This window comes from Oncorhynchus kisutch, linkage group LG13, assembly GCF_002021735.2.
Source record: "Oncorhynchus kisutch isolate 150728-3 linkage group LG13, Okis_V2, whole genome shotgun sequence".
NCBI classification, from domain to species: domain Eukaryota; kingdom Metazoa; phylum Chordata; class Actinopteri; order Salmoniformes; family Salmonidae; genus Oncorhynchus; species Oncorhynchus kisutch.
The window spans coordinates 72830353-72857495 of record NC_034186.2 but is presented as its reverse complement, the minus strand read 5'-3'; the positions used below and the strand labels follow the sequence as shown (position 1 = coordinate 72857495).

At 44.7% G+C, this 27143-nt stretch overlaps 1 protein-coding gene across 2 annotated transcripts in view; it reads right to left on the bottom strand.

Annotated features, from left to right (window-relative positions):
* Nucleotides 1-3243: 3243 nt before the first annotated feature.
* The window catches only part of LOC109887348 (uncharacterized), a 55730-nt gene continuing 31830 nt past the window's right edge, over nucleotides 3244-27143 (bottom strand). The window contains exons 2-8 of one of the 2 annotated variants that reach the window (XM_031787226.1): nucleotides 18471-18505; nucleotides 11677-11782; nucleotides 10272-10496; nucleotides 9760-9900; nucleotides 7971-8284; nucleotides 7290-7559; nucleotides 3244-5346 (exon numbers count right to left, since the gene is read on the bottom strand). In XM_031787226.1, the coding sequence (XP_031643086.1) occupies nucleotides 5092-5346; nucleotides 7290-7559; nucleotides 7971-8284; nucleotides 9760-9900; nucleotides 10272-10496; nucleotides 11677-11782; nucleotides 18471-18505 (1346 nt within the window). In that variant the 3' untranslated portion in view covers nucleotides 3244-5091. The remainder of the gene's footprint in view (nucleotides 5347-7289; nucleotides 7560-7970; nucleotides 8285-9759; nucleotides 9901-10271; nucleotides 10497-11676; nucleotides 11783-18470; nucleotides 18506-27143) is intronic. The other variant, XM_031787227.1, reaches the window with a different exon arrangement.

Sequence of the window (27143 nt, the reverse complement as noted above, 5' to 3'; positions counted from 1 at the left end):
GAGAGAGCAAGGGCTAGAAAGGCAAAAAGTTACATGTTGAAAGATGGCAGTAGAATTATATATAACAAGAAATCAACTGGAAATCAATCAGTCAATCAATCAACAAAGACAATCGATAAACAGGAACATCCACGGAAATACATTTGGCTTCTTGTTATTAGTTTATTAATTCATTAAGTTCTTAATCGTCAAAAGAATCTATAAAATATCTTCGTTGAGGTAGTATCATTCTCTGGGTCCATGTTGGTGCTTTCAAAGAAGCAGAACAATCTCTCTGGGGTCAAGGTCTACAGTGCCTTGCGAAAGTATTCGGCCCCCTTGAACTTTGCGACCTTTTGCCACATTTCAGGCTTCAAACATAAAGATATAAAACTGTATTTTTTTGTGAAGAATCAACAACAAGTGGGACACAATCATGAAGTGGAACGACATTTATTGGATATTTCAAACTTTTTTAACAAATCAAAAACGGAAAAATTGGGCGTGCAAAATTATTCAGCCCCCTTAAGTTAATACTTTGTAGCGCCACCTTTTGCTGCGATTACAGCTGTAAGTCGCTTGGGGTATGTCTCTATCAGTTTTGCACATCGAGAGACTGAATTTTTTCCCATTCCTCCTGGACTTTGACTTGGCCATTCTAACACCTGGATATGTTTATTTTTGAACCATTCCATTGTAGATTTTGCTTTATGTTTTGGATCATTGTCTTGTTGGAAGACAAATCTCCGTCCCAGTCTCAGGTCTTTTGCAGACTCCATCAGGTTTTCTTCCAGAATGGTCCTGTATTTGGCTCCATCCATCTTCCCATCAATTTTAACAATCTTCCCTGTCCCTGCTGAAGAAAAGCAGGCCCAAACCATGATGCTGCCACCATCATGTTTGACAGTGGGGATGGTGTATTCAGGGTGATGGGCTGTGTTGCTTTTACGCCAAACATAACGTTTTGCATTGTTGCCAAAAAGTTCAATTTTGGTTTCATCTGACCAGAGCACCTTCTTCCACATGTTTGGTGTGTCTCCCAGGTGGCTTGTGGCAAACTTTAAACTACACTTTTTATGGATATCTTTAAGAAATGGCTTTCTTCTTGCCACTCTTCCATAAAGGCCAGATTTGTGCAATATACGACTGATTGTTGTCCTACGGACAGAGTCTCCCACCTCAGCTGTAGATCTCTGCAGTTCGTCCAGATTGATCATGGGCCTCTTGGCTGCATCTCTGATCAGTCTTCTCCTTGTATGAGCTGAAAGTTTAGAGGGACGGACAGGTCTTGGTAGATTTGCAATGGTCTGATACTCCTTCCATTTCAATATTATCGCTTGCACAGTGCTCCTTGGGATGTTTAAAGCTTGGGAAATCTTTTTGTATCCAAATCCGGCTTTAAACTTCTTCACAACAGTATCTCGGACCTGCCTGGTGTGTTCCTTGTTCTTCATGATGCTCTCTGGGCTTTTAACGGACCTCTGAGACTATCACAGTGCAGGTGCATTTATACGGAGACTTGATTACACACAGGTGGATTGTATTTATCATCATTAGTCATTTAGGTCAACATTGAATCATTCAGAGATCCTCACTGAACTTCTGGAGAGAGTTTGCTGCACTGAAAGTAAAGGGGCTGAATAATTTTGCACGCCCAATTTTTCAGTTTTTGATTTGTTAAAAAAGTTTGAAATATCCAATAAATGTCGTTCCACTTCATGATTGTGTCCCACTTGTTGTTGATTCTTCACAAAAAAATACAGTTTTATATCTTTATGTTTGAAGCCTGAAATGTGGCAAAAGGTCGCAAAGTTCAAGGGGGCCGAATACTTTCGCAAGGCACTGTATCACTACAGAAAGTCCCAAGGACAACACACAGAACAATACTGCTTCAAAAAGACTTACCTACAATAAATAATAAACTATGTACAGGCTGTCATGTTATTCCTTCCCCCAAATAATCATTAAATAAATAAATGAATAAGAGTGGTTGGGTAAAGACATCCTGTAGGTTGTAGCTCTCAGAGCCAGTCTGAGACAGACAGGTGAAGGCTAATGCATAACACAAACTGAAGAAGACCACAAGGTTGCAGCTCACCAGAACCATCTGTTAGAAGTAGGGACACTGAGTCTATCCTGGTCAGGTGACGTGGTCAGGATAGACTCCTAGCCTTGGTTAGTTCTAACACCAATATGCATCCTGTCTTGCAGACACGTCATACGTGTCATGACAGCTGATGGACACTTATGACTAGTAGCCTAAAGGAAGTTGTGTGGTTGAGGTTGCGTTGTCATTGCCTGGGTGATCATGGCAGCTGTGACATGAATCTTCATGACTGGTTATGACTATATAAATGACATCATTGTGTGTTTCATGATGGACAGCTCCAGGGAAGAGGTGGGTAACCTTAACCCTAGCCCTTGTCCTGGAGGGATGCAGTCAGTGTGTGCAGGGTTTTGTTCCAGCCCAGCTTTAACACAACTGATTACAATTAATTGTGGCCACATTGTAGCCCTCCAGAAGTTTTCACTGTCTGTTTGTCCGATCAGAGAGAGCCCCAACCAACACGAAACTGCTCTACATCAACCACACATATTCTGTCTTATACTGGAGGACGTGTCAATCATTCAGTAGAAAAATAAACATTGTCCCAATATTGCATAAATAATCAATCAATTAATGAATGAATTCAAGTCATTAAACCTTTTATCTATCTTAATTTTTTTTTCACACAATCATCAGAGTGAAAGGAGAAGGTTGTTCTCCGTCAAATAATAGTAATATTAATAATAATATTAATAAGAATAATATTAATAAGAATACTACTACTAATAATAACTGCTATTGTTGTTGTTTTTATTAGTGACACATGCACAGATATTCCAGACCAGTATCTCCAAAATTCCATTATTCTATCATGTCTCTGAACTTCACTACCATTCCTCCGTTGGGATACACACTTTCCTCTTCAGGAAATACACACGCTAACTCAAACGTCACACTCGACTCAGGCAGAGTTCTGCTCCATCGCTGTAGTCACCATGAGCAGGAAGATACCGGTTCTGTTCGGTTCTAGTGTTTGGTTCTACTATTCAGTTCTATTCCCTGATTTACTTCAATGTTCTCCTTAGACCCAGTCAAATTAGGTCCTTTGCATTATTTTAAAGCAATATTCCGATATCCGATATTTTAACGTTCACACTATTTACAATGTTGACATTCCACTATCCTTGTCCTTTTACTTGTGTGGTGATAGAAACAAATCTAAACGCAATACGCTTCATTTGGGAGCTCAGGAAGATTCCCAAAGGAAAGAGCTGGGACTGAGACGTGTAGAAAATAAAGAAACTGTTGCAGTGGGGACTGTGAGAGATGGTGTATATCCTCTCTCATTAGTATTTACATCTATATGACAGTCGTGGCCACAAGCCGTTTAGGAGACCTGTGTTTGGCTCCTCATTAATTAGTTACAATTTTGAAGATGTGTTTTTTCCCTTCTAAGAATCAGCACCCAATTCAAACAGCTCTAACCTTTCAGAGAAACATTTGCTCCTCATCTTTTCTCCACAAAGAAAAGCTTGGTATTGTCCCCAAGAGCTGACGTCAAAACAACAATCTGGGTTAAAACAGAAGCACATCTAAATCCTCTTTCTGTTGGTACCAAAACATTCCAGAGCACTCCCTCTTCCTCCAGCCATCTCTAGTTTGGAACCTGGAACAACAGCTCAGAATCCATCTCGTCTAGTGGTTCTGTTTTGGTTCTTGGTGATGCTAAGAGCTCTTTCTGAACAGTAATCAAGGACATTGAAGTGTGACAGAGTCCAAAGGCAGCCTCTGATCTGTTGGATGGCATCAGTGCAAAGGGATTCACTACTACAGCTCTGTCTCTTCATCATTCACTCCATGACACGGACCTGTCAGTCATGATGCACAGTCAAGCAGACTACAAGGAGCTCCATGCCCTGAGTCTTCTCTGGCCCAGCACCAGCCGTGTCCTAGGTTCAGTGCAAAGTCTATACAGTTCACTATAGGACAGGTACTCCATAGTATTCTGAAGAAACATACGGAAAGACAGAGTAGGAAGCACACTATCTTACTGTACAGTACATTCCTTTAACTGTGCAGTGCTGTGTGTGTGGTGGACAGGCCTGCAGCCTTTATGTGCCTTGGACATCTGGAGAACACAGCAACATAGTAACATTGTTGTCTTTCTAACTGTGTTAGGAGGGTTCAAGTAGATTTCACTGCAGTGGTTAGGTTGCAGAGAGCCAATTTGGATTTAAATCATTTTTGGGGATAATTGAATAGGTGTAATTTTTAGGGGGTTATGATGAACTCCACCTACTAAAGTTGCTCTGTATTCGTGCAGTTAGTCTATAAGTGTTGTGGATGCTAGATGTGAATGACATAAGAGGAGAGGGTATAACATTAGAGTGTTTCTATTCTTCAAGTTATGGGGTTGATATTATTCTATATGATGTGTTGAGTGTAAGCTGTAAACAGAGTAGTTCTCCCATTGAGAGATAGTGTTGTAAAAACAGTGATTTTGATATATATTCTTTTATCATTCACTTATACATAGATTTTTGTGTTGTCATGATTGTTTTCTTTGTTAGAAAATCATTGTTGTCATGATAACGTTTTATTACTATAGATTTAATGATCATTATCATATTTGACCTTGACCTTTGACTGGATAAAGTCGTTTGTTTAAAAAGCATGCATGTTTCAATTCCCTCCTCCTCCGTTTCCTCTTCCTGATACAAATGTCTCAATCTCAGCTGCTCCTCTTCTTCTTATCATCCCCTCATACCTCCTTTTTCTCGCTCAGTCTTTTCTCCCTCCCTCTATTCATCCCTCCCTCCTCCTTCTCTCTGGGAATGTAAGGCTTCCAAAAAAAAGTTGTCCGTTGGACCAGCTGTTGTCCCTGCGTGAGTCCGTTTCCAAATCTTCCTCCTCTGCTCTTCAGTGGTCACAAGAGTTTATATCCCATCAAAAATGTGTTTGATACCTGAAAAGGAACAGATTTATTGATAAATATTTCATTATTAGGATCAGTCATTCCTGACGCTGAGGGTCAGTCTGTCACGTCTCTCAGGGCAATCTGTCGATCAGTTGGTTGCCATGGCAGCAACAGCAGACCCTTGCTTCTCTTCCTTCTCCTCCAGAATCTGGATGCCTCCACAGCTGACATCAGAGGCCTTCCGCTCTGTGATTTGCTGTGCTGGTTGCCCTGGACTACTGCGCCCCGGACTACGTTGCCCAGGACTACGTTGCCCAGGACTACTGCCCCCCGAGGTGACGGCTTCATCTCTCTGTGTTAGAGTGGCAGACTCCGGCTCCATGCAGAGTGTCACCTCCTCGTCCTGTTCAGTGGACAGAGCAGGGGCTTGGTCAGGGTATGACACTTACAGAACATTCAGAGAGAAACTTTTTGAATATAACAGATACCACATGATTCTCTGACCATGGAGAGGAGAAAGCAAGGGTGTATTCACGAGTTCAGATGGAAATGTCTCTCTGTCATATACTACCAGTCAAAAGTTTGGACACACCTACTCATTCAATAGTTTTTCTTTATTTTTGACTATTTTCTACATTGTAGAATAATAGTGAAGACATTAAAACTATGAAATAACACATATGGAATCACGCAGTAACCAAAAATGTGTAGATGGATTTTAGATTTTAGATTATTCAAAGTAGCCACCCTTTGCCTTGATGACAGCTTTGCACACTCTTGGCAATCTCTCAACCAGCTTCACCTTGAATGCTTTTTCAACTGTATTGAAAGAGTTCCCACATATGCTGAGCACTTGTTGACTGTTTTTCCTTCACTCTGTGGTCCAACTCATCCCAAACCATCTCAATTGGGTTGAGGTCTGGTGATTGTGGAGGCTAGGTCATCTCCATCACTCTCATTTTTGGTCAAATAGCCCTTACACAGCCTGGAGGTGTGTTGGGTCATTGTCCTGTTGAAAAACAAATGATAGTCCCACTAAGCGTGAACCAGATGGGATGGCGTATCGCTGCAGAATGCTGTGGTAGCCATGCTGGTTACTTGTGCCTTGAATTCTAAATAAATCACTGACAGTGCCACCAGCAAAGCACACCATCACACCTCTGCCTCCATGTATCACGGTGGGAACCACACATGCGGAGATCATCCGTTCAACTACTCTGCGTCTCACAAAGACACGGTTGGAACATGGTTGGAACCAAAAATCTCACATTTGGACTCATCAGACCAAAAGGACAGATTTCCACTGGTCTAATGTCCGTTGCTCGTGTTTCTTGGCCCAAGCAAGTCTCTTCTTATTATTGGTGTCCTTTTTTTATTGCAGCAATTGGACCATGAAGACCTGATTCACGGAGTCTCCTCTGAACAGTTGATGTTGAGATGTGTCTGTCACTTGAACTCTGTGAAGCATTTATTTGGGATGCAATTTCTGATGCTGGTAACTCTAATGAACTTATCCTCTGCAGCAGAGGTAACTCTCGGTCTTCCTTTCCTGTGGAGGTCCTCATGAGAGCCAGTTTCATCATAGCGCTTGATGGTTTTTGCAGCTGCACTTGATGAAACTTTCAAATTTCCGGATTGACTGACCATATTTAAAGGAATGATTGACTGTCATTTATTTTTTGCTTATTTGAGCTTTTCTCTCCATAATATGGACTTGGTCTTTTACCAGATAGGGCTATCTTCTGTATACCCACCCTACCTTGTCACAACACAACTGATTGGCTCAAATGCATTAAGAAGGAAAGAATTTCCACAAATTAACTTTTAACAAGGCACACCTGTTAATTGAAATGCATTCCAGGTGACTACCTCATGAAGCTTGTTGAGAGAATGCCAAGAGTGTGCAAAGCTGTCATCAAGGCAAAAGGTGGCTACTTTGAAGAATCTGAAATATAAAATCTATTTTGATTTGTTTAACACGTTTTTGGTTACTACATGATTCCATATGTGTTATTTCATAATTTTGATGTCTTCACTATTATTCTACAATGTAGAAAATAGTAAAAATAAAGAAAACCCCTGGAATGAGTAGATGTGTCCAAACTTTTGACTGGTACTGTATATTAAAGCATCAAGGATATACCTCTGCAGTTTTCAAAAATCATAGATCTGGATTAAATGCATAGAAATATAATGAATAGAATGGATGAATCCTTGTCTTGAATGTGGACTCCCGTTCTATTTATTTTATTTCTATGCATTTAATCCTATCCGATAGGCGAAGTCCAGATAGATTTTTTTTTTTAAACTGGGCCCTGATAACCCTGTGACCTAATATGAGCTCACCTTCAGTTCATCTTCCTCCTCTTGCTGCTCCAGCAGAGGGGAATGTTCTGTCCCCGCCCCCTCATCCCCAGACGGAACATTCAAAGCCGCCTCCACCACCGCTGCCACGCCTATGTTGTACCCTCCAATATCAGTGTGATAGGACCCTGTCTGGCCCGCCCCCCACAGGTCCACCAATGGGGCGTGGGTGGCAGGGGCAAGGCTATGGATGGTGCTGTTGGGCGTGGCTTGCAACGAGTGGTTGGCGCTGTGCAGCCTTTGCTCCAGAGACTGTGGAGAGAAAGACGAGAAAATGAGGAGCTGGAGGTAGGTAGAGGTTCCTCTTCACCACTGATACAGGATCAGATATTTGTTTATCCCCCTAATAGTAAAGAATCTGGAAATATGATCCTAGATCTGTGGTTAAGGGTTTCTTCCTTTGAGCGTAATGTTGAATTGAAAGGGACAGGGTAATTGTGTTGTACTAAGAAGCGAGATACAATAATGAATCTCTGACGATATTACCATATCAAAGGCCGAATTCAGTATTCTTGTCTCGATCAAAATACCCCAGAGAAAAAAGAGAAAAACACTAAAAAACAAAATGTCAGCTACCCGACTACACCATGAATGAATATTGTCTATCCATGGAAATAAATTGTTAATGCTTTCCTCTCATTTTAGACTGTTGTTTTTCCTCACCTGTTGTTGCTGATACAGGAGCTGCTGTTGCTGGTAGTGCTGTATCTGTTGTAGCTGCTGCAGCTGCTGGAGCTGACTCTGCTGCTGTAGGTTGAACTGCTGCTGCTGCTGCTGCTGCAGCAGCGCGTTCCCATCATACCCATCACAGGAAGTCCCGCCCTGCTGCATCACGTAGGAGCCAGCAGCGGGAGAGGCCACTCCGGAGGGCTCGTTGCTGATTGGCTCCCAGGCGTCAGAGGAGGAGAGGCAGTAGAGGCCCTGGGCGACATAGGTGTTGGGCCACATGTCCGCAGAAGAGTGGTGCAATATCTGGTCTGAGAGGATGAAAAGAATGAGAAAATAGAAGAGTGAAGAGGCAGGATAAGTGGTAGATTGTCCTTGACGGATGCACTACATTGGACCTCATGGACATCAAACTGCAAATAAATCTACAATGCTGACATCAGCCTTTTCCCGAATGAGGAAACCTGAAGATATCCCTGGGGGACACCCCAACCCTCTCAGACCCAAATTTATAATTGAGAAAATGACTTTACTTGAACAATCCCCAGACAGACACCAAGTGTAGCTACACCGAGTAGTCCAATACATCAGCATTATGATTCTGTATAGCCATTGCCCTGCATTAAAATGAAATATAATTCAGCCACGGCTGATATGAATAAGAGTGAGTCATGGTAGTTTTTGCCATCTCATATTCCAATCTGGTTTTGTTACGGATGAACAAGGCGACTAATATCCCCCACTGACTGATAACAACATTAAAACTTTTGAAGTATGGTAGCCATTTTGTGCGAAGGAGGAAAATAAATGGAAGAATATATCAGTTTGTGTGTTGCCAATGCCGTTATATACAAAAAGGCTGTCAAACACAAAAGGATGAGGTAAATCACACTTATTCACAGACACGTCTTTATGACATTGGCCAAACAAGTTTCAGATAGAGGAATGGTGTATATACATGATCTGAGTTGATATGGCGGTGCTAAGTGTTAGCAAGCATCATGCCGGCAATCTCACATCATATCACTTTAATGATGACTCAAAACAGTCAAAATACATCCAGAGACAGCCAAATCATGTTTAATACTAACATCCTACGGTTATTTGACTTCAGGCAATATAATTACATGAAGTTGTGATTCAACTAATGATCATCACACAGCCTCAAGGCCATTTGTTATCTCTCAATAACAAACCACAGGGAGAAAACCACATTATGATTTCAACATGTCTCCATGTCTGAACGCCTCTTTGCATGAGAAGGAGAAATACAGGAGCACTGTAACGGACAGCACAGCGATGTGGAATAATAATGACCAAGTGGACTATTTATACAGTTGAAATCCCTGGTCTTGCATTCCCCCGGGCTGTGTTTGCGAATCTGAAATTAGCACAGAGTTAACCCTCCAGGCTGAGACGGAATAAGATGCCTTCGTTACTGAGCAAAATGATGCATAATGTAGCCCACACACTACACTCCAGCATTGCCTGATCTCAAGCCTATGCAGAAACGTGTTTGTCTGCACATTTTAGACAAGGTTCCGCAGTGCAGGATCCTATTTAAGCTCCTTAAACTATCCCTTAAACTTGGTTGCCCTAGTTGATTTGTGCTACTGTAGTTTGTCAAGCATATTTTTAGTCCCTTACCTCGACTGACATGCTGGTTTAGAGGCCATATTTATAGTCCTTTACCTCAACTGACATATGGTTGTTTAGAGGTCATATTTGTAGTCCCTTATCTCGGCTGGTACATGCTGGTTTAGATGCCATATTTGTAGTCCCTTACCTCGGCTGGTGATGCTCTCCTGGTTAACCTCGCTGAGGTGGGCCACACTGCCCTGGTTGGACCCTGACCTCAGGCTCTCTCCATCCATGGAGGTCCAGGCCATGAGCGTTGCCTGGGAGATGGCAAACTGCTGCAGGATACCTGGAGTGCAGAGGGTAAGTCAGGGTCATTGTAACGGCCCAGTTGGCTGCTGCCTTCCCTCAGCACCTTAATGATTTAATATCTATGGCTAATTTAAATAAAGATTTATTATGTAGTCTATTTAATATCTATGGTTATGCTCTGCCTAGGCCAATATTGATATATTTGGCTGGTGTTATGCCATGCTGATTAGATGACCTATAACCAGTCTGGTTATGATGTGGCGTTCAACACATGAGAACCCTTTTTCCTAAAGGCTTCATTTTGTGAGGGTTTCCTCTGAACACCACCCTGGTTGTATAGATCAGCATCAACCACTCATATTGCTTCTGTCATCTCTAACAGTGACAAATTCCCCTCCCCCCTCTGACCTGCGGTGAAGCGAGCCTCCTTCTCCCCATCGCTGAGGTCGCTGTAGGCGTCGCTCTCCAACCGTCTCTCCATCTCCTGCTCTGCCGTGGACTTGCGTGGGACGGAGACACCCCCCGGGCCCACCACAGACATGTCCCAGTTCTGCCACTCGATCATGTGTGCCATCCGGCCTTGGGCCATGGATGTAGGCTTGGTCACCTTGTCCTTCATGGAGCGATTCACACCTGGGGAGGGAGGAGAAGTGAAGAGGGATGTAGGGATTGATGCGGGTATTGGGGAGGGTTAGAAGGGTGACAGTGGATTAAGGGAGGGTTGGAGGGATATTAAGGGGTTTAGAGAAGGGGTGAATGTGGAGTTTGGGGGAGTTAGGAGACAGGCATCAGGTTGGAGAGAGAGGGGGAAGGAAACAGATGAGATATTATGTTATTATTCCACATTTAGGTCTGTCTGATCCTGTCAGTATTTAGCTGGTGCTGATAAGGGCCTCTGGATGAGTGGTTAAATGAGCGGCTTAATGAACATGCTTTAGATTCATGGCTAAATGAATAGGGAGGAGATGCTTATAATGTAGATGAGATGACGCGTGGAACCGAGGAGGATGGTGGGGGACAGGGAGGAGCAAATGGATACGTCTACTCTGGGAGAGGTGCATCATGGGACAGAAGAAGTTAATTGGGGTGAGATGGCCAGAGGGGTGTCAGTAATGAGAGGTTGACTTGTTGACATGATAGCTTTCACACCTCTGCTAAGCTGCCTGCGCTGGCTAAGCAGAAACCCCACTCCCCCTGCAGTGTCTGTTAAGACATCCTCAGCTGATGCATGCAGTGCACTGCGGAAGACACTCTACTTTAGAAATCATGTTCCACCATGACGGTCTGTATTCTGTCTGCTGGTTACATTATGGCTTTGCTCAGTAATTAATGTGTCCAAGTCAATATATGATGAGTTGGCAGTTCACTACATTCCAATAGACTTCACTGTACATTACAACTGCACCACACTGCGCAGTGCACAATGCACATTACACAATTATACACACTGTAACACACAGACACAAACTCAGACTACACTCAGAGACAGTAGACACATCACACAGACACTAGAGTAGTTCAACGCTGCTTAACAACCACTTAACAGACAAACAACTACACCTCCCACTCACCTCTTGTTAACTCAACAAGCCACATAACAATGTATTGTGGGTATTGTATTTTCTTATAGGGTTGTCGTTAGGTTTAAGTGTTATTCCACCAATGACTGGGGGGTCAGCCATTGACGAGTATTATCATTATGGTGAGAGGAAGTGAATCAGGGGAACCCACTCTGGGGCCATGTTGGCTCCAGCGCCTGTCCAGGCGGGAGCTGACATGGGGTCAGTTTACCAGTTACAGGACAGACACACACCTGACACACCTGTCAGTGAGGACTTAGCCAGAGCACCGATCCCATAGTTATTGGAGTTGTTCCTCTTCAGACGAGGCAGGATGGACGTGGTGTCTTCCATAGACAGCTAGAGGAGCGAGGGAAGAGGATGACAGAGAGATGGAGGAAGAGATGTGTGCCACAGAAGCACACAGAGTTCAGAGGGTAGGAGATGGAAGAGGTTAGGTAGATATTGGGTTAATACAGCGTCAAAAAGAAACAATGTCATCATTTGACAAAAAAAATCTTCATTTCCCAAGGTCGTTGTTCGAACAACTTCGTGCTGAAGTGCATTATGGGGAGTGTTGTGTTTTATAATCTGCAATCAATAAAAACATAGTGCACATTCACACTGGTTGATTGTTTGCTGTGGTCACTACAGTGCACAGTGCACTACTACATTGAGAGAGTGTATAGAGAGAGTTAGATGGGAGGGGAACTGTATAGAGAGAGTTAGATACTCTATAGAGAGAGTTAGATGGGAGGGGAACTGTATAGAGAGAGTTAGATACTCTATAGAGAGAGCTAGATGGGAGGGGAACTGTATAGAGAGAGTTAGATACTCTATAGAGAGAGCTAGATGGGAGGGGAACTGTATAGAGAGAGTTAGATACTCTATAGAGAGAGCTAGATGGGAGGGGAACTGTATAGAGAGAGTTAGATACTCTATAGAGAGAGCTAGATGGGAGGGGAACTGTATAGAGAGAGTTAGATACTCTATAGAGAGAGCTAGATGGGAGGGGAACCGTATAGAGAGAGTTAGATACTCTATAGAGAGAGCTAGATGGGAGGGGAACCGTATAGAGAGAGTTAGATACTCTATAGAGAGAGCTAGATGGGAGGGGAACTGTATAGAGAGAGTTAGATACTCTATAGAGAGAGCTAGATGGGAGGGGAACTGTATAGAGAGAGTTAGATACTCTATAGAGAGAGCTAGATGGGAGGGGAACTGTATAGAGAGAGTTAGATACTCTATAGAGAGAGCTAGATGGGAGGGGAAGTGAGGGGACGAAGTAGTAGGTTACCTAAGGTGAGTTCAATCAAATAAATCAAAACAAATAGATAGAGAAATAAAGGTAGATGAAGGAATGATGTCACAACACTTACATTGATTCTTTCCCATGAAAAGTCTGAACATCCATGCTGAAGGAGAAAAATAGGAGGAGAGAGGGATGGGGAAAGAAGGAGCAGGAGAGAGGAAGAGAGTAGGAACAAGAGACAAGGAGAGAAAGACGTACACATGCATGGAAGAAATGGGAGGAGACAAAGAGGAGGAGGAGAGAAGTGATAGTGACAGGGGTAGAGTAGTATAACCAACATGCAGAAATAGAAAGAAGGATAGGAGAGGGAAAGAGGGAGAAGATCGCAAAGAGACAAATACAAGGTTTTACCAGAAAGACAGAGGAGAAGACTCAAAGGCCAAAAAGATAGAGGAGGAGAGACAGACCAGAAAGATAGAGGAGGAGAGACAGACCAGAAAGATAGAGGAGGAGAGACAAAGACCAGAAAGATAGAGGAGGAGAGACAAAGACCAGAAAGATAGAAAGGAGTCAAAGACCAGAAAGATAGAGTAGGAGAGACAAAGACCAGAAAGATAGAAAGGAGTCAAAGACCAGAAAGATAGAGTAGGAGAGACAAAGACCAGAAAGATAGAGGAGGAGAGACAAAGACCAGAAAGATAGAGGAGGAGAGACAAAGACCAGAAAGATAGAGGAGGAGAGACAAAGACCAGAAAGATGGAGGAGGAGAGACAGACCAGAAAGATAGAGGAGGAGAGACAAAGACCAGAAAGATAGAGGAGGAGAGACAGACCAGAAAGATAGAGGAGGAGAGACAAAGACCAGAAAGATAGAAAGGAGTCAAAGACCAGAAAGATAGAGTAGGAGAGACAAAGACCAGAAAGATAGAAAGGAGTCAAAGACCAGAAAGATAGAGTAGGAGAGACAAAGACCAGAAAGATAGAAAGGAGTCAAAGACCAGAAAGATAGAGTAGGAGAGACAAAGACCAGAAAGATAGAAAGGAGTCAAAGACCAGAAAGATAGAGTAGGAGAGACAAAGACCAGAAAGATAGAGGAGGAGAGACAAAGACCAGAAAGATAGAGGAGGAGAGACAAAGACCAGAAAGATAGAGGAGTCAAAGACCAGAAAGATAGAGTAGGAGAGACAAAGACCAGAAAGATGGAGGAGGAGAGACAGACCAGAAAGATAGAGGAGGAGAGACAAAGACCAGAAAGATAGAAAGGAGTCAAAGACCAGAAAGATAGAGTAGGAGAGACAAAGACCAGAAAGATAGAAAGGAGTCAAAGACCAGAAAGATAGAGTAGGAGAGACAAAGACCAGAAAGATAGAGGAGGAGAGACAAAGACCAGAAAGATAGAGGAGGAGAGACAAAGACCAGAAAAGATAGAGGAGTCAAAGACCAGAAAGATAGAGTAGGAGAGACAAAGACCAGAAAGATAGAGGAGGAGAGACAAAGACCAGAAAGATAGAGGAGTCAAAGACCAGAAAGATAGAGTAGGAGAGACAAAGACCAGAAAGATAGAGGAGGAGAGACAAAGACCAGAAAGATAGAGGAGGAGAGACAAAGACCAGAAAGATAGAGGAGGAGAGACAAAGACCAGAAAGATAGAGGAGTCAAAGACCAGAAAGATAGAGGAGGAGAGACAAAGACCAGAAAGATAGAGGAGGAGAGACAAAGACCAGAAAGATAGAGGAGGAGAGACAAAGACCAGAAAGATAGAGGAGTCAAAGACCAGAAAGATAGAGGAGGAGAGACAAAGACCAGAAAGATAGAGGAGGAGAGACAAGACCAGAAAGATAGAGGAGGAGAGACAAGGACCAGAAAGATAGAAAGGAGTCAAAGACCAGAAAGATAGAGTAGGAGAGACAAAGACCAGAAAGATAGAGGAGGAGAGACAAAGACCAGAAAGATGGAGGAGGAGAGACAAAGACCAGAAAGATAGAGGAGTCAAAGACCAGAAAGATAGAGGAGGAGAGACAAAGACCAGAAAGATAGAGGAGTCAAAGACCAGAAAGATAGAGGAGTCAAAGACCAGAAAGATAGAGGAGTAGAGACAAAGACCAGAAAGATAGAGGAGGAGAGACAAAGACCAGAAAGATAGAAAGGAGTCAAAGACCAGGAAGATAGAGTAGGAGAGACAAAGACCAGAAAGATGGAGGAGGAGAGACAAAGACCAGAAAGATAGAGGAGGAGAGACAAAGACCAGAAAGATAGAAAGGAGTCAAAGACCAGAAAGATAGAGTAGGAGAGACAAAGACCAGAAAGATAGAGGAGGAGAGACAAAGACCAGAAAGATGGAGGAGGAGAGACAAAGACCAGAAAGATAGAGGAGTCAAAGACCAGAAAGATAGAGGAGTCAAAGACCAGAAAGATAGAGGAGGAGAGACAAAGACCAGAAAGATAGAGGAGGAGAGACAAAGACCAGAAAGATAGAGGAGTCAAAGACCAGAAAGATAGAGGAGGAGAGACAAAGACCAGAAAGATAGAGGAGGAGAGTCAAAGACCAGAAAGATAGAGGAGTCAAAGACCAGAAAGATAGAGGAGTCAAAGACCAGAAAGATAGAGGAGGAGAGACAAAGACCAGAAAGATAGAGGAGGAGAGACAAAGACCAGAAAGATAGAGGAGTCAAAGACCAGAAAGATAGAGGAGGAGAGACAAAGACCAGAAAGATAGAGGAGGAGAGACAAAGACCAGAAAGATAGAGGAGTCAAAGACCAGAAAGATAGAGGAGGAGAGACAAAGACCAGAAAGATAGAGGAGGAGAGACAAAGACCAGAAAGATAGAGGAGGAGAGACAAAGACCAGAAAGATAGAGGAGGAGAGACAAAGACCAGAAAGATAGAGGAGTCAAAGACCAGAAAGATAGAGGAGGAGAGACAAAGACCAGAAAGATAGAGGAGGAGAGACAAAGACCAGAAAGATAGAGGAGGAGAGACAAAGACCAGAAAGATAGAGGAGTCAAAGACCAGAAAGATAGAGGAGGAGAGACAAAGACCAGAAAGATAGAGGAGGAGAGACAAAGACCAGAAAGATAGAGGAGGAGAGACAAGGACCAGAAAGATAGAAAGGAGTCAAAGACCAGAAAGATAGAGTAGGAGAGACAAAGACCAGAAAGATAGAGGAGGAGAGACAAAGACCAGAAAGATGGAGGAGGAGAGACAAAGACCAGAAAGATAGAGGAGTCAAAGACCAGAAAGATAGAGGAGGAGAGACAAGACCAGAAAGATAGAGGAGTCAAAGACCAGAAAGATAGAGGAGTCAAAGACCAGAAAGATAGAGGAGTAGAGACAAAGACCAGAAAGATAGAGGAGGAGAGACAAAGACCAGAAAGATAGAAAGGAGTCAAAGACCAGGAAGATAGAGTAGGAGAGACAAAGACCAGAAAGATGGAGGAGGAGAGACAAAGACCAGAAAGATAGAGGAGGAGAGACAAAGACCAGAAAGATAGAAAGGAGTCAAAGACCAGAAAGATAGAGTAGGAGAGACAAAGACCAGAAAGATAGAGGAGGAGAGACAAAGACCAGGAAGATGGAGGAGGAGAGACAAAGACCAGAAAGATAGAGGAGTCAAAGACCAGAAAGATAGAGGAGTCAAAGACCAGAAAGATAGAGGAGGAGAGACAAAGACCAGAAAGATAGAGGAGGAGAGACAAAGACCAGAAAGATAGAGGAGTCAAAGACCAGAAAGATAGAGGAGGAGAGACAAAGACCAGAAAGATAGAGGAGGAGAGTCAAAGACCAGAAAGATAGAGGAGGAGAGACAAAGACCAGAAAGATAGAGGAGGAGAGTCAAAGACCAGAAAGATAGAGGAGTCAAAGACCAGAAAGATAGAGGAGGAGAGACAAAGACCAGAAAGATAGAGGAGGAGAGTCAAAGACCAGAAAGATAGAGGAGGAGAGACAAAGACCAGAAAGATGGAGGAGTCAAAGACCAGAAAGATGGAGGAGTCAAAGACCAGAAAGATGGAGGAGTCAAAGACCAGAAAGATAGAGGAGGAGACAAGTTAAAGCCCAGAAAGATAGAGAAGGAGAGGAGTCAAAGCCCAGACAGATAGAGGAGGAGAGGAGTCAAAGCCCAGACAGATAGAGGAGGAGAGGAGTCAAAGCCCAGACAGATAGAGGAGGAGAGAGAAGTCAAAGTCCAGAAAGGCAGAGGAGGAGAAGAGTCAAAGAACATAAAGATAGAGAGGAGTCAAAGACCAGAAAGATGGAGAGGAGAAGATTCAAAGAACATAAAGATAGAGAGGAGTCAAAGACCAGAACGACAGAGAGAAGGGAGGGGTTGAAAGGCTGATCAGTTCCATAGTATAGCAGAGTGAATATGTTATGACTGAATGATTCTCTCTCTCTTCTCATTTCCTCCTCTGTTCTGGTTACATCTGACACACCAAAAACTGAGCACTATCCATGCCAGTGGGGGTTGAGGGGGGCTGATACAGAAGTGTCTGTGTGCAAGCGTGTAGGCACGTGTGTGTATGAATGTGTGCACATGTGTTCATGTGTGTGCGTGCGATCTGTGTGTGTGCGTGTTATAACTGATGTAAGCTGGCTGATGGTAGCAGTGTCAGTGTCCTCTCTGGTGAGATCTGTGTCGACAGACAGACAGACAGACAGACAGACAGACAGACAGACAGACAGACAGACAGACAGACAGACAGACAGACAGACAGACAGACAGACAGACAGAGACAGGGGGCTGAGGAGCAGGCTAACAGAAGGGGGATGGTGACAGTCTAGATAAGCACCAGCGTCTGTCACACCACCTCTGAGTCCTGTATCAGCTGAATTGTTCCTGACAATACAAGAGCCGGGGCCTTAGAACCAGCAGGACGGCATGGTGCCATGTCCCCTTACAGATGTGTTCAGTCTCCAGAAAACCTAGCTCTCATGTTCTCTCTCTTATTGTTACACTCTGTCTGTCTGTCTGTCTGTCTGTCTGTCTGTCTGTCTGTCTGTCTGTCTGTCTGTCTGTCTGTCTGTCTGTCTGTCTGTCTGTCTGTCTGTCTGTCTGTCTGTCTGTCTGTCTGTCTGTCTGTCTGTCTGTCTGTCTGTCTGTCTGTCTGTCTGTCTGTCTGTCTGTCTGTCTGTCTGTTTGCTGACACAGATGTTTCTCTCTCTCTCTCTCTCTCCCCCACTCTTTTTTTAATTACATTTTTGAAGGGCAAGTGTGTCAGGAGAAATACATAATCAATCCACAGTACAGTACATTCAGTTTCAATTTAAATGGTCCTCTTTCTCCTGCCACAAAATCATCCAAGAAGTGCTGAAGATCATTTTAGTAAGAGTATCTCAAAAGGAAGGAGAGGAGAGAGGACTTGAAAGGAGAAGTGGAGAGGAAAGGATCTGAGAAGAGAGGAGTGAGGGATGGAGTGAGAGGAGGAGAGGTGGGTGATGCCCCTACTGTTCTACAGTGAGCCAGCACTGAGGCGTGACAGAGAAGCAGCAGACGTCATAGCAACAACAATGAGCCAACCACAGTGGTTGGTCCTCCTTCCAGCTACAGACGCCATTTTGAGTGTAGAGGAAGTTAGCAAACCAACAGCAACATGTGCGCTAGCTAGCTACTCTATAAGCAGATGCAGTAGCACTCATGGCTTCAGTAGTAGAGAGTTAAAGTTGATGTTGGTCACTATCATGGATCAAGATCCCCATTTGTGGAAGTGAGAACCCCACTGCTGGAGCCATTGGGTGTAACAGGGTGGCTGAGCTGTGTGAATTAAGAGTGATAGTTAAAGTCCTGAATGTCAGGCTTACCTGTTCCCCATCCTTTACTGGCACTCCATCTGCCGCTAAAACAGAGAGAGAGGGAGGAGGGAGGGAAATAGAGAGAGAGAGAGAGAGAGAGAGAGAGAGAGGGAGGGAGGGAAATAGAGAGAGAGAGAGAGAGAGAGAGAGAGAGAGAGAGAGAGAGAGAGAGAGAGAGAGAGAGAGAGAGAGAGAGAGAGAGAGAGAAGAAGAAACGAGGAGAGATAAATCGTTTGAATTTGTTTTGGCAATGTAAATACACACTGCCAATAGAGAGGGAGAAGCATGGTCAGGGGGATAAGGTGTGACTTTGGCTGTAACACTAAACAGTCATAAAACAGTAGGCTAATCATTACTGTCTAACTGTGTTAGAGAGAAGAGCATCACTTCACTGACTGACCACAGGACACTGCTACTCAACACACACACACACACACACACACACACACACTGTGAATCCTTCCTGGGGGTGACAAAGGGATTGAGAGAACCTACAAGTACATTCCCAACATTATGTTGGAATAATGAATTGTATTATCCCTCCTCTTTTCCTGGCTGTCCAAATCCTAATTAAAACACAGGTTTAATTAGTGAGACATTGGTGGTAATGGAGTTTAAATACAGCAGCCGTCTCTGGGCGCTCGCTCTCTTTATCAGAGTCTGTGGCCTTGTCTCCCCCTTTTCTCTCTCTCTGGGGGGTTTGCTTCTCTGTGTGTGTACACACTGAGTGTGTGTACAGTGTGTGTGTGTAATGCTGTATCTGCAGACTGTAGAAGTATTGAATTAAACCAGTCAGTTAATACACTGAGCTACTTGATGTCCAGCGACCCACCAGTAGAGTAGTGTTAGCTTTACAGAGGACATTCCAACACGTTGCCTCCTCCTGTCTGTCTGCCCTGCCTGACTCCTCTACAGGGCTCTCAGCTGACTGAGTAGCTGTTAGTCAGGTCTGTCTGCCCTGCCTGACTCCTCTACAGGGCTCTCAGCTGACTGAGTAGCTGTTAGTCAGGTCTGTCTGCCCTGCCTGACTCCTCTACAGGGCTCTCAGCTGACTGAGTAGCTGTTAGTCAGGTCTGTCTGTCCTGCCCGACTCCTCTACAGGGCTCTCAGCTGACTGAGTAGCTGTTAGTCAGGTCTGTCTGCCCTGTCCGACTCCTCTACAGGGCTCTCAGCTGACTGAGTAGCTGTTAGCACCTGCTTCCACCTGATTCACACCACACCATTTACACCTATTCCATCTGGATAAATAAAGAGTTTCAGAGATTAAAGCTGACAGATGAAGTCAGGTCTGTCTGACCCCATCATGACCCTGTTAGTGTTTCCTGTAGTGTGACCCCCTGGCCTCCAGCCAGTCTGAGTGTCTTCCAGGCTGACCTTGTGGGGCTGACACAGCTGAGGTGTGAGACACACAGTTAGTCAGCCTACCAGGCTAGATCTCAATTCAATTCAATTCAAGGGGCTTTATTGGCATGGGAAGCACATGTTGATGTTGCCAAAGCAAGTGAAGTAGATAATAAACCAAAGTGAAATATACAATGAAATGAACAGTAAACATTACACTCACAGAAGTTCAAAAAGCATAAAGACATTACAAATGTCATATTATGTCTATATACAGTGTTGTAAATATGTGCAAATGGTTAAAGTACAAAAGGGAAAATAAATAAGCATAAATATTGGTTGTATTTACATTGGTGTGTGTTCTTCACTGGTTGACCTTTTCTTGCGACAACAGGTCACAAATCTTGCTGCTGTGATGGCACACTGTGGAATTTCACCCACACTGTGGAATTTCACCCAGATATGGGAGTTGATCAAAATTGGTTTTGTTTTCGAATTCTTTGTGGATCTGTGGAATCTGAGAGAAATATGTGTCTCTAATATGGTCACACATTTGGCAGGAGGTTAGGAAGTGCAGCTCAGTTTCTACCTCATTTTGTGGGCAGTGAGCCCATAGCATGTCTTCTCTTGAGAGCCATGTCGCCTACGGCGGCCTTTCTCAATAGCAAGGCTATGCTCACTGAGTCTGTACATAGTCAAAGTTTTCCTTAAGTTTGGGTCAGTCACAGTGGTCAGGTATTCTGCCACTGTGTACTCTCTGTTCAGGGCCAAATAGCATTCTAGTTTGCTCTGTTAATTCTTTCCAATGTGTCAAGTATTTATCTTTTTGTTTTCTCATGATTTGGTTGGGTCTAATTGTACTGCTGTCCTGGGGCTCTGTGTGGTCTGTTTGTGTTTGTGAACAGAGCCCCAGGACCAGCTTGCTTATGGGACTCTTCTCCAGGTTCATCTCTCTGTAGGTGATGGCTTTGTTGTGGAAGGTTTGGGAATCGCTTCCTTTTAGGTGATTGTAGAATTTAACATCTCTTTACTGGATTTTGATAATTAGCGGGTATCTCTCCGTCTCTTTCTCTCTAGGGGCACAGAGTGTCCCAGGTTTCCTCTGTGTGGCTAAAAGACACAAACACACATAGATATGCACTAATAAAAACACACATATCATATGAATACGGCATCACACATCAAATGAAAAGTTTATTTGTCACGTGCGCCAGGTGCAAACAGGTTTATTTGTCACAATACAACAACCTTACAGTGAAATGCTTACTTACATACACACACAAACATCAGATCAGATAAGAGTCTTATTCTGAGGTCATATATTTCAAATCAGCACAATATTCCTTGAACAACTGCATTTGAAAGCTATTTTTAGTCAGCTACAAGATGCAAGGAAAGCAAATCAACACAACAGCTACTCAACATACATAATCTTTTCTGATGAAGAGTAACTGCTGCAGCTTTAGGAGCCTCCACAGCAACAACAAGGGAGCACATGACCAGAGCAGAGCGACGAGCCTGCTCTCTCCCCCATCCCCAGCCCAGCTCTCTCCCCCATCCCCAGCCCAGCTCTCTCCCCCATCCCCAGCCCAGCTCTCTCCCCTATCCCCAGCCCAGCTCTCTCCCCCATCCCCAGCCCAGCTCTCTCCCCCATCCCCAGCCCAGCTCTCTCCCCCATCCCCAGCCCAGCTCTCTCCCCCATCCCCAGCCCAGCTCTCTCCCCCATCCCGAGCCCAGCTCTCTCCCCCATCTCCAGCCCAGCTCTCTCCCCTATACCCAGCCCAGCTCTCTCCCCCATCCCCAGCCCAGCTCACTCCCACATCCCCAGCCCAGCTCTCTCCCCTATCCCCAGCCCAGCTCTCTCCCACATCCCCAGCCCAGCTCTCTCCCCTATCCCCAGCCCAGCTCTCTCCCCCATCCCCAGCCCAGCTCACTCCCACATCCCCAGCCCAGCTCTCTCCCACATCCCCAGCCCAGCTCTCTCCCCTATACCCAGCCCAGCTCTTTCCCCTATACCCAGCCCAGCTCTCTCCCCTATACCCAGCCCAGCTCTCTCCCCCCATCCCCAGCCCAGCTCTCTCCCCTATCCCCAGCCCAGCTCTCTCCCACATCCCCAGCCCAGCTCTCTACCCTATACCCAGCCCAGCTCTCTCCCCCCATCCACAGCCCAGCTCTCTCCCCCCATCCCCAGCCCAGCTCTCTCCCCTATACCCAGTACAGCTCTCTTTTTAGATAGATATCCCCCTGCGGCAACGGAGGAGACGGGTCCAGCCAAGACGCAGCCACTCTGGAGAGTGAGAGGCAGTGAAAGGGATGAGGAAGAGAGGAAGAGATGAGGAAGAGAGAAGAAAGAGAGGATAATGAGAGGAGGAGGAAGAGAGGAGAAAGAGAGGAGGAAGAGAGGAGCAAGAGAGGAGAAAGAGAGGAGAACGAGAGGAGGAGGAAGAGAGGAGGAAGAGAGGAGAAAGAGAGGAGGAGGAAGAGAGGAGGAAGAGAGGAGAAAGAGAGGAGCAAGAGAGGAGGAAGAGAGGGGGGTGACAGAGCATGGCGGCCATGCCAAACGAATAACCATAGATCTGCTGCAGCTACCCCTGCAGCTCGGACTCTGGCGGCAACCTGACAACTCCCACTGACATGGGAAGAAGCGCTTGAGCATCATCTGTCTTTTTATTTCAGAGGCCCTGCTGCAAACAAGTGATGCAGAGCTGGATATGAACGTTGGGTCTCTTTTCTGGTTGGCTGGTGCTGGTGGTGACAGCTGTGGTGAGGCTAGTTGACACGTGGGAGGCAGGCTAAACTTGTAGCGGGCTGGTGTGTGAGAGAGTTTGGCTGGGAAACAGCTGAGCACCAGAGCTCCAGATGGTACAAAGAGAACGTATGGGGAGGCTGTGGGTGAAAGCGTAAAAGCCAGTCTGTCAGACAGAGAAAGATGCGGGTGGATGGCCTGTTCCTGAAAACATTTCTTCCCTCTGCTCCACCCTCCAATGATACATGCACCTGTCATGAGAGGGTAGGCCATGCCTCATTACTCCAGCTTAGTTATTAACCCCACCACCTGTAGGACCCTGCATGGGTTACCATGACTGACAGCCTGGGCTAAGAACTAAGCAGTGGTCACCAAGTTCTTTCTCCAGCCCTACACTAACCTGATTCATCTGATTCAACTAATAAAGGCCTGTACAATCGGGGGATAAGTGGGGAAAGGTGTGGTCTGTCTGAAGCTTTATGTCACAGATGGAAGTGCCTTCAGTCTACCAAATGGTTGCTGGTTTAAGTCACACTTTATTTGTTCACCCCCAATATCAGTTAGTAAATCCAATTGATTCTTCAAAGCAAATGTGAAGCACGGTGCTCTGTAATAGATAACCGTGCTTTATTTCTTCTATCTGTCGTTAGTGGTAATGATATAGACAGTAGCAGTGTTGTCCACATGCCAACACACACACAGCAATCTGATAATAATATTCTCCTGTCAGCATTAAAGGCAAGATGGCGTCAGTTTCATAACTCACTCTCAGACTGAGTCACTGTGTTCACCAGCAAGGACTACCACCCTGCGCCCACACACGGCCACTCTCATACACGCGCACACACACACACGCAGGCACTCTCATAATCACTGCCTTTTTCTCCCAAACTGATCAAGGGTTGTCACCCTACACCGTCACCGAGACACTCACATAATTGAGCAACAGAATGATGACACAACGGCAAGGCCAGATGACACACACACACTTTCACTAAAGTAGTTCTTCACTGAGTCGTTCACCTTGACTGTGTTTATGTGTCAGTTGATTCAGTCCTCAGCCAATCAATGCTCCAATCACTGTGCTTGTGAAAAAAAGGGTTCCAAAAGGGTTCTTCAGCTGTCCCCATAGGATAACCTTTTTTGGTTCTGGATAGAATCCTTTTTGGTTTCAGGTAGAACCCTTTTGGGTTCCATGTAGAACCCTCTGTGGAAAGAGTTCTACAAGGAACCAAAAGGGTTCTAACTGGAACCAAAGGGGTTCTACCTGAAACTAAAAAGCGCTGTTCAAAGGGTTCTCCTACGGGGACTGTCGAAGAACCCTTTAAGGTTCTAGATAGCACCTTTTTTTCTAAGAGTGTGGAGTGAATCGTATCTGTCAGCATTTTTAATCAAATCCATGTCAGGGAATCCCTTTCAGTAATGAAATATCATAAACAAAGCAGTGTAATGGAGTAAGTTGGCGGCAGTCAAGCATGCGTGCACACACACAGTTTATACATACACACTGTATACATACACATACAACACACACACTAAAGCACACACCTCAAAAAGAGGAGCGAGTATGCACACACACACAGTTTATACATACACACTGTATACATTGTCGTGTCTTTGGCTATGCCGGATTAAGTGATATGACATGCTATTCTATAAAATAATTTCTCTGTAATTAATATTACCTGATTAAGCTAATCAGGGAAATGTAATTAACTAGAAAGTCGGGGCACCACGAAATAATGTTTATAGAGCTGTTATCTTCCAAATAAACTCTTAAAGACCTAGTAATCTTTTACATCAGTAGCAGTCAATATTTAATCGTCACTTTATTCATTCTCATCTGAAAGTTGTAAATTCTTGGTTATCTTCACGAACCCTGGCTAACAAGTTGAATCAGCAATACAACATTTGGTTTAATAATTTATTTACTAAATACCTAAATAATCACACAGAATTACATCTACACAGAATTGATCATACATTGATTACAAATTATGTCATAAAGGAAAACGTCCCTAGCGGACAGAACAGATATGACAGCTGGTTACTACAAAGAAAGGTGGTTGGGTTTTGAATGAAAGAGCGGGAAGACTGAGTAACAAAGGGAAAAGCTATGCTATCGTAAATACAGAATCTTATGCATTCTAAATAACCTCCCATTTGGAAAAGGAAAATGCAAGGAATATTTACTCTGAGCTGCGCTTCAATAGGTTTGTGGTAGATGCAAGGCCGGGTTGCCCAGCAGGGATCTCTTGTCCTCTGAAGAATGTATTTGGTGGTAAACTGGATACGTTGTAGTATTGTTGTGTGTGTTAGACTGCATACGTCGTCTGTCCTTTCCTAGCCCACAATCAACAGTGGCTGCTGCTAACTCAACGGCTAGGAGGTATCACTTCTGGAGTGAATAAGAGTTCAAAGTTCATACCAAGTTGCCATACTTTTAAGATCGTGCTATATTCTTGCAGTTATAGTCGAAATTCATCCTTTCGGTGTGTCGATAGTCACCTTCACATTGAACACGATGCCGAAGTACTTCCGGCGCCGACAGAGATGGCCGCCTCGCTTCGCGTTCCTAGGAAACTATGCAGTTTTTAGTTTTTTACGTGTTATTTCTTACATTAGTACCCCAGGTCATCTTAGGTTTCATTACATACAGTCGAGAAGAACTACTGAATAGCAGCGTCAACTCACCATCAGTACGACCAAGAATATGATCCTGCGTTCTGCCTTTAAACCAGGACAACGGAGTGGATCCCATGCAGCGACCCAAAAAAACGACTCCGAAAAAGAGGGAAACGAGGCGGTCTTCTGGTCAGACTCCGGAGACGGGCACACCGTGCACCACTCCCTAGCATTCTTCTTGCCAATGTCCAGTCTCTTGACAACAAGGTTGATGAAATCCGAGCAAGGGTAGCATTCCAGAGGGACATCAGAGACTGTAACGTTCTTTGCTTCACGGAAACATGGCTCACTGGAGAGACGCTATCCGAGGCGGTGCAGCCAACGGGTTTCTCCACGCATCGCGCCGACAGAAACAAACATCTTTCTGGTAAGAAGAGGGGCGGGGGCGTATGCCTTATGGCTAACGTGACATGGTGTGATGAAAGAAACATACAGGAACTCAAATCCTTCTGTTCACCTGATTTAGAATTCCTCACAATCAAATGTAGACCGCATTATCTACCAAGAGAATTCTCTTCGATTATAATCACAGCCGTATATACCCCCCCCCCCCAAGAAGACACATCGATGGCTCTGAACGAACTTTATTTAACTCTTTGCAAACTGGAAACCATTTATCCGGAGGCTGCATTCATTGTAGCTGGGGATTTTAACAAGGCTAATCTGAAAACAAGACTCCCTAAATTTTATCAGCATATCGATTGCGCAACCAGGGGTGGAAAGACCTTGGATCATTGTTACTCTAACTTCCGCGACGCATATAAGGCCCTGCCCCGCCCCCCTTTCGGAAAAGCTGACCACGACTCCATTTTGTTGATCCCTGCCTACAGACAGAAACTAAAACAAGAGGCTCCCACGCTGAGGTCTGTCCAACGCTGGTCCGACCAAGCTGACTCCACACTCCAAGACTGCTTCCATCACGTGGACTGGGATATGTTTCGTATTGCGTCAGATAACAATATTGACGAATACGCTGATTCGGTGTGCGAGTTCATTAGAACGTGCGTTGAAGATGTCGTTCCCATAGCAACGATTAAAACATTCCCTAACCAGAAACCGTGGATTGATGGCAGCATTCGCGTGAAACTGAAAGCGCGAACCACTGCTTTTAATCAGGGCAAGGTGTCTGGTAACATGACCGAATACAAACAGTGCAGCTATTCCCTCCGCAAGGCTATCAAACAAGCTAAGCGTCAGTACAGAGACAAAGTAGAATCTCAATTCAACGGCTCAGACACAAGAGGCATGTGGCAGGGTCTACAGTCAATCACGGACTACAGGAAGAAATCCAGCCCAGTCACGGACCAGGATGTCTTGCTCCCAGGCAGACTAAATAACTTTTTTGAGGACAATACAGTGCCACTGACACGGCCTGCAACAAAAACATGCGGTCTCTCCTTCACTGCAGCCGAGGTGAGTAAGACATTTAAACGTGTTAACCCTCGCAAGGCTGCAGGCCCAGACGGCATCCCCAGACGCGCCCTCAGAGCATGCGCAGACCAGCTGGCCGGTGTGTTTACGGACATATTCAATCAATCCCTATACCAGTCTGCTGTTCCCACATGCTTCAAGAGGGCCACCGTTGTTCCTGTTCCCAAGAAAGCTAAGGTAACTGAGCTAAACGACTACCGCCCCGTAGCACTCACTTCCGTCATCATGAAGTGCTTTGAGAGACTAGTCAAGGACCATATCACCTCCACCCTACCTGACACCCTAGACCCACTCCAATTTGCTTACCGCCCAAATAGGTCCACAGACGATGCAATCTCAACCACACTGCACACTGCCCTAACCCATCTGGACAAGAGGAATACCTATGTGAGAATGCTGTTCATTGACTACAGCTCGGCATTCAACACCATAGTACCCTCCAAGCTCGTCATCAAGCTCGAGACCCTGGGTCTCGACCC